This window comes from Taudactylus pleione, unplaced genomic scaffold (genome assembly GCF_031769625.1).
Source record: "Taudactylus pleione unplaced genomic scaffold, aTauple2 ptg000129l, whole genome shotgun sequence".
Taxonomy (NCBI): domain Eukaryota; kingdom Metazoa; phylum Chordata; class Amphibia; order Anura; family Myobatrachidae; genus Taudactylus; species Taudactylus pleione.
The window spans coordinates 118,419-128,697 of record NW_028284531.1 but is presented as its reverse complement, the minus strand read 5'-3'; the positions used below and the strand labels follow the sequence as shown (position 1 = coordinate 128,697).

Here is a 10,279-nt window from a genome sequence, read left to right as displayed (position 1 = left end):
ATATGTTTGAGAAATGACATGAAAGTCCAATCACCTACCCCAGTAATACCACCACTTTCAATTAACTGACCCTTTTTGTATAAGAATCTGTAATACAGAGCTCAACTTATCAACTGTCCAGGAAGCCATCGGTCCACTTGTGCCCTCTGAAGCTACTATTTATTATAACTATACATGAAAACTAGTGATTGCCTTATTATCAATAGTCTATGTAATATAAAGTTATCTACATTGGATATGAGGTGGGAATCCAAATAACATTTTCCACCCATAAGTATCCTATACAGCCAGTTGCATTCATATATTGTTAGTATAACATAACAATGATTACAGAATGTGTGATCCATTGCAGTTGGCTACAGGTTGTTTTCAATTTATAGACAACACATCAATGCCAAAAAAAAACAATTTTATTTAGTAGAGCCTATTATATGTAAAATTAACATTGCCTCTACAAATACAAAGCATTGTCATTTTTGCTTGTTTATTTGGCATCACAGTTCACAAATGACAAATCAGGTAGATATAGTTAATATAATAATTTCCAAAATAACAGTGTCTCTGGGAAATAATTGTGTAATCTACTCTGTAGATTTCATTTGGTGCTTTCCTGAGAAACTTTAATCCCAGCCATGATATAGTTGAACTAATTTCCAGCATGTAACAGACCACTTTCGTGAGAACCAATTTCGACATAACCATCTTTATAAATATACGCCAAACGTTATTTACCATCTAATATAGTGAGCATATCTCCACTTTATTACAACATTCTACCTCCTAATAGCATTTTCTAATTATATGTAGTTCGTTTTAGAACTATGCATCATATGTAATTATACATTATACTTCTTGGTAGCTTTTCCTTTACATACAGTATCATGGCAAACTAGGGTTTAAGATGATTTACCATAAACACACACATGCACATATATGTAGATATATATGTATGTGTACATGAAAATGTGTGTGTGTATATATATATATATATATATATACACACACACACACACACACACACACACACACACACACACACACACACACACACACACACACACACACACACACACACACACACACACACACACAGTATGCTTAATAATGGGATACAAATACCAAGGATTCATTAAAACCAAAAACCCAATCATATTTCAGCTTTAATAAGTCAAGTGATAGACCAATAAGAGACAATTTGTCTGATTAGTTATTAGTATACATACTGTATGTGCTATTTGTAGCATGTTAGTATATAAACCACATATTCTTTTAAACCCGAAAGTAGCAGCACCATCATATCCAATACACTGTTTTATCATAAGTTGGTGGTACTGGGGTGTAATTTTCCATATTAGTGCAGTATACAATGCATTACACAACAAAGCATACAGTTTTATAATTTCACATGCAAAATAATTAGTAGTGTAAAAAACATAAATAAGTGTTTGAGTACAAAGTACTGAGATGCAGCCTTGTGGGTTCTCATTCTTTACAACATCAAAAACATGAATTACATTACAATATAAAAGTGAATATGCCACATATTGCTGCTACATGTTGTTATAACAGAGCTTTGAAGCCGTTGTGAGAGCCACCTTTCTATAGGATACCTGTTACTGATGGGATACTGTGACTGACTTGCCAATGTTGCACCAAAAAGACAACATGACATGAGGATGGATCCTAAGCATTGTATGAACAACACCACTGATGTAACTATATATCACCTTATCTACTATAAAGCGAAAAACACTAATACCAATGTAAACATGATTTAAAATACTAAAAAATACAAAATGTAGAAATAATATTATACAAGTAAAATAATAATTAAAAAAATCCTGTTGAATGATCTGACTTATTTTATATTTACAGAAGAAAACAAAAGTTCTGTTTTTGTCACAACGTTACTGTCAGAACAAAAAGTTGCCACAGAAACAAGTGTGAAAAAAGTGCTTTAGGTATTGAAATGAATGCAGGGTAAGTGACGTGTAGGATGTATTTATTACAAATGTGTAAACTGCACTCTGTTTCCTGGGAAAATGTTCACCCTTGAAGCAAATTTCATAGCACCTACAAATGACTTTCACATGAAAGACATATCTGAGCAGCAGCTGTTCGCTCAATGTGCAAACGTCATGTATCGGGAAAACATGAGGCTCCTATTCGGAAGAGGTCCATGCATTTGGTACAAAAATAAACTTAAGACATGGAACCCTGTGGATATTGGAGAAATATAGCTTTTAACATGGCAAATAGAAACTCATTTATATACCATGTGGCTTTGTATGCAGCTGACAGGTCCACTGTAATATAAAGTGGCCCATTCATTGTAGAACACTCCAGTGCTGGGGGAAATCTTTGCAGTAGGGTGATTTATGGGTCACACAAACTAAACTGCTGTCACTTCAGTTCTCCCATTGGCCTGCAGGAATAATAACTTCTAGTGTTTATTTAATCTTCAGTGCTGGGACATTATTGTATGATGACTGCGTCCCTCAAACGGTCTCTCCTATCTCTCAAACCCAAAGCAACGTTTCACACTGTACACATTTCCAGCAGGATAACTTGTGCATGTTATGTCTGTTTTAGACTGAAAAACTGATTAAGTGACATTTACAGTACGGCAAGTCTAGTGTAAGCAAGGGCCAATGTCATGTATTCACAATACAGTGTGAGTTTATATGTCCTATGTGTAACTGTTATCGTTAACATAAAAAGACACACTGTATGTAAAACAACAGTATGGACTCATGGTTTGTATATGAAAATAGTAGATGGCAATGCGATACAATGTAGCAGTTCATAAAATAAATTGTGGTCACATGACAGCACTTTGGCAATGTCAGCATCCGATAAGTGACCCACTTTAATGAAGCTATCATGCATTTTATCTCACAGAGAATCTGTACATAATGGACATACGTATGTGAAAAGTACAAGTGCAGGATTTTGGATATTATTTTCCGCAATGTTCCCCTTTATAGTGCTGGGTCCAAGTTTGGAGTCTGGAGAAATCAGCAATATAAAGTACCGTAGTCTGAAATGACTACATAGACACTCATGCAGTTCTCAGTCTTGCAAACTCGTTTCCCCTCCTCCATAAGGGGGCTTCTGTATTTTAACCTTCAATTATTTTATTGATGTTCCCTTTCAACTCGTCTTTGACGGACTGTGAAGATAAAAATAATTCAGATTATGATTTTTATATTTGTATTTACATTTGTTAAAGTGCGCAGAATATTACTAGGAATGTTTATGTGTTAGTGACAAGAGGACATTCTGGATTACTTTGCTATGGTACCGCATGCAATGAAGCAATCCTAATTTAGTTCTTACAAATGGAGATAGAATTAACATTCTATCTATAGGAGAACTACTGCCCATAGGTCAGGCTTAATACACTGGCAGCAGTAAAGCATAAACCCACAAAGGTCACTTGTGAGTTACATTTCAAGTTCTATCATGTTGGCCATGCTCAGTACAACTTCTACTATAAATACTTCTACTGTACAATATCACACTCCTATAGCTGGTCATTCACATCTGCAATCAAGAAAGAATTAAGAGACACTCCTAGGTAACAGCCTTTAGTGTATGGTGCACTATGCAATGTCACTGAAGATGATCTTCCATGTCCACCATTTTGTGAGAGTGCTCACCGCCCTTTAAAGAGCAGGTGAGCCCAATGAAATTGGGGAACCTATAGAGCAGATTGAGTTATATGCGCTACTGTCCATAATCGGGGTCAAAGTTGTTACAGATCTCAGGGGATACCAGTGTTGCACTTAAAATTGCTGTTCTCTTTGTAGGTCATAGGTACCTATTATGTATAGCTACTAGTGCGCACTAGTGTCACTGCTCCGAAAGAAGCAGTGAAGCCGCTCGCCAGCTAATTTTCGCATCAGCTGTCTCCGCGCAGGAGCAATGATGAAATGCACTGGTGTCCGCGGCGAGTTAGAATGTTAATTATCGGGTTTCATTTGGACCCCGATAATTAACATCATGAACAGTGCTGTCCCTTCCCGCGGTGTCACCCGGTGCGAGAAGGGACACTGGGCCTGATTCAGAGTTGGGAATAGAGAGATATCTCTCTCTCAACTGATCATCTTGGTAACACCATGCTGCACTGCAGGTGGGGCAGATTTAAAATGTGCAAAGAGATTTCGATTTGGGAGGAGTGTTTCCAAACTGACATCTAAATTGTAGAGTAATAATAAAGCTGTGCAGTATTTGTGGGCTACATGCAAAAGCAGCCAGTATTTACACTACATGCAAAAAAATGTATGTATTTACACCCCTTGCATTGCAACATGGTCTGCCCATGTACACAGTTAAGTGCTATCTCTCTCTCTATTTCCAACTCTGAATCAGGCCCTCTGTGTGCTGCTAGAGGGGACGTTGCCTCGTGAGCAGGGGGCATGGCCACGTGGGTAGGGGCTTGGCCTGAACCCCCATAGTTCTGTATTTCTTACCGGGGGAGGGGGGTGCAGGAGGTGCGGACTGCGTTGTATGCAGTGTGCCGGCTCCATCACAGTGTCAGGAGCTGAATGCTGCACTTAATACTACAGTGCAGCACTCAGCTCCAGTCACTGAAGGGGAGTCTACACCTTGGTGTCACCCCTCGGCGGGTGCTACCCTGGTGTGGCCCGCACCCCCCCTTGTGACGCCACTGATCATGAATAGGCGCCATAGACTGAAATCTGCTGTGTGTATATTGAAATATACACTTTTTAGCCTTATTCAACACAAAGCAAAAAAAAAAAAAAAAGAAACAACCATAAGGACAATGTTACATCCTAGTTTTGTGATAACAAACCATTAAACAGATAATTTCCATGACTCTCACTGCCTCTCTAAAGTATCTAAATTCAAAAAGCTAAAATAAAAAATCGTTGTGTGATGCTAAAATGGGAGAGGAAGTAATTAAATACAGTAATATGATCTATGCCAAAAATAATAATAAAAAGAAAAACAATACTGGTGTAGCGATACTACTGTAGGATGTGCAAATAACAAATGGTGACAAAAGAATCATTAAAAATATTGAGATAGACATTGCTATCTATAAGAGTGGGTTGTATTTTAGTGATTGTATTTTGTCATGTAAAAGGTGAAGAAAAGTGGAATAGTGGTAGCTTGTTAACAGCTTTTTGTTTTTGCACCCAATCTAAATTTATTTATTTACATTATGTGTGTATTGTATCTTATTTTATGGTGGTCACTAGTATATACAAATGCTGTGTTATATATAAAAAAAATTGTCGCAGGAAGTGGACCTGGTTCTGTGTAACATGCAGCGTTGAAGTAAGATACATTTATGTCTTTTTATACCTTTTATTTTGATTTTATGCATTATTTTAAAAGTTTATTTTTTGGAAAGACTTGTTAGATCTGGGGTCCACTACCTGCTGTATATTTGTACCAGGGCTCGAAGTGAGGCGGTATACAGCGGTATACCATACCGCCACTTCAGCCTGTGTTCCAACTCCCGCTTGGCAGTTGGCGCTGGGAGTACAGAACAGCTGCTGGAGATGTGTCCCTTAGGGACACATCTCTTAGCAGTGCTGGCTTGACTGAGCTGCAGGAGACGAGTCCCAACTCCCGAAGCCAGGACAGATGCGGCCACAGTACTGCACAAACCTGGCGCCGGTCGTGAACAAATCACAGACCGGCAGCCAATAAAAAAATCATCTTTAAATTTGTTGCCAGCGACTAGCCAATCACGGCTTATGGATCAGCAGCCAATCAGAAGCAGCTACGTGGCTGCATCTGATTGGCTGCTGGTCCAAGCTGTGATTGCTTCACGGCCAACGCCAAGTCCAAAAGCCTGGAGGGAGGATGAGTGGATGCTGAGCCGCCTGCGGAGCTGCCCCACTGCCAGCCGGGGGGACAGGATAGGACTCGTAGAAGCCGGACTCTGCCAGCGCTGACAGCACACATGGAATGAGAGGTACTGTGGGCGAGAGAGGTAGTAGCTGGTAGGTAGTGTAAGGTGCTGGGGTTGGGTGGACTGAAGTGGGCAGTGTGAGGTGCAGGGCTTTGGGAGAGGGAAGCTGGTAGTGTGAGGTGGAGGTAAGTAGGCAGTGTGAGCTTAGAAGGTAGTGTGAGGTGCAGGGGCAGGGAGAGGGAAGCAGCCTGCAGGTAGTCTGTAAGGCTTGGGGGGGGGGGGTTCAAGAAAAATGTCCATACCCCCACTTCAAAATTCCCACTTCGAGCACTGATTTGTACTATATGTATATGTATTATATAGGCAGTTCTACATAATGCATATACAGTCAGGTACATAAATATTGGGACATTGACAGAATTTTCATATTTTGGCCTCTATTCACCACCACAATGGCTTTGAAATGAAACAAACAAGATGTGCTTTAACTGCAGACTTTCAGATTTAATTTGAGGGTAAGTACATCCAAATCAGGTGAACGGTGTAGGAATTACAACGGTTTCTGTATGTGCCTCCCACTTGAATAGATGCCAAAATATGAAAAGTCTGTCAATGTCCCAATATTTATGCACCTGACTGTACATATGTATATGTATTATATGGCAGTCACTGGGAAGCTCTCTGTATTGTATAACGAACACTAGGATGATCTCTGTATTGTACATAAAGGCCACTGAGATGCTCTCTGCGATAATGCCTTGGTCAGGAATTGAACTCATGACCTGAGAGCAGTGAGGCAGTAATGGTAAAAAGAAAGCCAATTGTGTGCATTTTGTAAGTTCTCCCCATGTTTGTGTCTGTTTCCTCCGGATGCATCGGTTTCCTCCCACGCTCCAAAAACGTACTGGTTGGTTAATTGGCTCCAGACAAAAAATGAACTCTAGTGTATGATAGGGAATATAGATTGTAAGCTTTACTGTGACAGGGACTGACATGAATGACTGAAATATTCTCTAAAACACTGTGTAATATGTGTGGGCTATCAAAAAATTCTAAATAAAAACATGAAATAAGACTAATTTTAATAAAAAAATTGTGTATAATTGTTTTCTCCTTGTACTGTACTTTAAGTATTGTTGATTCTGAAAACAGAAACCACAAGAATAGTTATTTTCTAGCCATAGTTTATCTTTGCCTGCTGTTTGCCTGCTTAGATGAGAATTCCCTAGGTCTGGCACCTGACATCTGATGATCATACTGTGGCAGTAACTGATATCTGGTATCCCCCATAGTTGCATTACTGGGTCCTCTTTCTGGTAATAGTATTCCGTTAGAAGCTCACCCAAGTCATTATTCTTTGTAATGGCTGCAGCTACTCTGGTCCTCGGCCCTTGCTGTGTAAATGGATATCCAAATTTAAGAATCGCAGTGTTCTCTTCAAGCATTTGAGCAATCTCCATCTCCACGGCAGTCCCCAGCTGCTGTCTCTGTAGATAGATAAATGGATGTGAGCTGTATCCAAGCTATATCATGCCTCCAGCGCTAAATAAATGATAGCACATTTACCTGATTGGCGATCTTGATCTCTGTGAGGGTTTTGTTTTGCTTCAGGGCTTCCACAAAAGCCAGAATGCCAACTCCAGTTATAAAGTTTGTTTCAATGTTAAAACTCCGCAATGTTTTATTCACTTTCAACATATCTGCAAAAGCCTTTAATGATTACATATTTATTAGATCCCTGTTAGGCAGAAATACTCATGAATGCATTAGCTAGACCCACTCTTTTTCACTGTCAGTATTAATTTTCAGCCCTGGTCCAAAAAATACATAAAGGCTAAAATGGATATCCATGAACATTATAATCTCCCAGGACTCTTATTTCTTGAATAGCTGCACTAAAATAAAAACTCAGTTCCTGGATTCCCTGAACTTAGGAGGACTGCTTAGTGCTTCCTCCATATAGATGATTCACTCAACTTATAGGAGTACTGCTTAGTGTTTCCTCCATAGAGACGATTCCCTGAAGTTACAGGAGTACTGCTTAGTGCTTCCTACATAGAGATGATTCCCTGCTTACAGGAGTACTGCTTAGTGCTTCCTACATAGAGATGATTCCCTGCTTACAGGAGTACTGCTTAGTGCTTCCTGCATAGAGATGATTCCCTGAACTCAGAAGAGCACTGGTTAGTGCTTCGTACATAGAGATGATTCCCTGCTTACAGGAGTACTGCTTAGTGCTTCCTACATAGAGATGATTCCCTGCTTACAGGAGTACTGCTTAGTGCTTCCTACATAGAGATGATTCCCTGCTTACAGGAGTACTGCTTAGTGCTTCCTACATAGAGATGATTCCCTGAACTCAGAAGAGCACTGGTTAGTGCTTCCTACATAGAGATGATTCCCTGCTTACAGGAGTACTGCTTAGTGCTTCCTACACAGAGATGATTCCCTGAACTCAGAAGAGCACTGGTTAGTGCTTCCTACATAGAGATGATTCCCTGAACTTACAGGAGGACTGGTTAGTGCTTCCTACAAAGAGACGATTCTCTGAACTGACAGGAGGACTGGTTAGTGCTTCCTACATAGAGATGAGCAAAAGTTTCAAAACTGTTTCACAAAATATTTAACTCATTACACATTTGAGCCGGAATTTGGCATTATGTGTTATCAGTCCTACCCTAACCAGACAACACACAGTAGGGCTGATTCCGCACTGGACGCAACAGCATCGGTGTGTGCATCTTTTCCTGCAGTCGTGTCTGAGACTTTAAGCCAATATTAGTATAAGCTTCTCCCTGGTGTACATCCTTGCGTCTGACTGTGCAAGGACTGAGACACCCACTATGTGCGTCTGTAGACACAACAATCCCGCCTGGTGCTTCTTTAGATGCAATCATCGGACGCACCATCAAAACATGCACCAGTCCCATGCTAGGTGCAGAATCTCCATCAGAGTATGGCCCCCAATGTAAGCATATGGCTTCACAACCTATAACACGCCCGTGACATTCCCATAACATGTCCGTCAGACAGTGCATGACTGTGCGTCTAAATATCCACGTCCCAAGAATGCCCAATACATTTCTGAGACTGGGGGTATATTTACTAAAGTGAGAGTTTTAGAAGTGGAGATGTTGCCCAAAGCAACCAATCAGATTCTAGCTATTATTTTCTAGAAGGTGCTAGTTAAATGTTAAGTAGAATCTGTTTGGTTGCTATGGGCAACATCTCCGTTTCTAAAAACGCTCACTTTAGTAAATATACCTCTGGGCGTCTCAATTGCTGCTGCGACTCTATGCACCCCACCGTGGGATGCTGGGCGACTTTTCAGATGCATGCACAATTGAAAAACATTGACCATTTGTGTGCATATCGGGATTGCGTCCAACTCAGAATCAGTCCCAGAATGAGTTAACCATCCTTTTCCTAGCTTTAGTGATAAACTATAATTGCGATTTTATAAATACTGTGTGGAGAGACAACGAGGAAGAAGTTGAAGGTTGTATCACTAGAATTTGGCATCTCTGGGAAACAGCCTCATAAAATGCTATATGTCCAAGTTCACTAATCTCTATTCCTATGAGAGTTCACAGCCAGCCAGTGAAATGCATGTAAGCAATTCACAATAGAAGAAGGACCTTGTTCCCCTTCCCACTGGCAAAACCTGGGCTCTTCCACGCCACAATAAATGACTCATAGAAGTGTTTCCCGTACAATTCCTAACCAAAAGTGAAAAACAAATATTGTTTTGTGCAACCATAATGGGGAAGACCAAACACTATATTTCATATGCAATTAAGACAAATAAAACAACACATTAACAATATATACATTTGAGGTGTAGTTCCCTTCTAAGGGTGGTACACAATTAGTTTCGCACCCGCGATAAAGTTTTGCATGCCGGATTTTTCGCCTGCATCGCGTATTTTAGCAGCGCTAACTTATTGTGTGCGTCCCTGCTACTCGCCCCATTCAATTCCAAAAGACGTGAAAAAGGCGACACGCAAAGTCAGAACAGGTGGAAAGTGGTGTCAGAATCGGGAAAATCAGCCTGAACCCTCTAAAAAGATGCGGAAACTTTGGGGATCAATGTAGTAGTGCCCGATTAGCCCTAATAAAACTGTTTGGGTACTTAAGTTGGTACAACTGCCTCTAATTAGCGTCTTTGCACAAGTGGTGATGAATGGCATAAAGCAGTATTTTTAGGAGAAAATAAGTAGTCCTGGCAAATTTGGGGTACCTGAAAATGGGTGCTAGAATCTTATAATGTCTCTGAAGTGAAGTATTAATAAAAGTGAAATTCCGCCCTCATAAAAGCACCTGCAATCCCAAAAACACTTGACCCCTTCTTAGAGCACCCCCAGAACCTTATTTCGCTAGTTTGCTAAT

General features: G+C 40.1%; 1 protein-coding gene across 1 annotated transcript in view; it reads right to left on the bottom strand.

Moving 5' to 3' along the window:
• Positions 1–952: 952 nt before the first annotated feature.
• LOC148523575 (tropomodulin-2-like) overlaps positions 953–10,279 on the bottom strand; it is a 93,812-nt gene continuing 84,485 nt past the window's right edge. The window contains exons 8-10 of the mRNA XM_088472966.1: positions 7,457–7,600; positions 7,233–7,377; positions 953–3,172 (exon numbers count right to left, since the gene is read on the bottom strand). Of these exons, the coding sequence (XP_088329092.1) occupies positions 3,138–3,172; positions 7,233–7,377; positions 7,457–7,600 (324 nt within the window). The 3' untranslated portion in view covers positions 953–3,137. The remainder of the gene's footprint in view (positions 3,173–7,232; positions 7,378–7,456; positions 7,601–10,279) is intronic.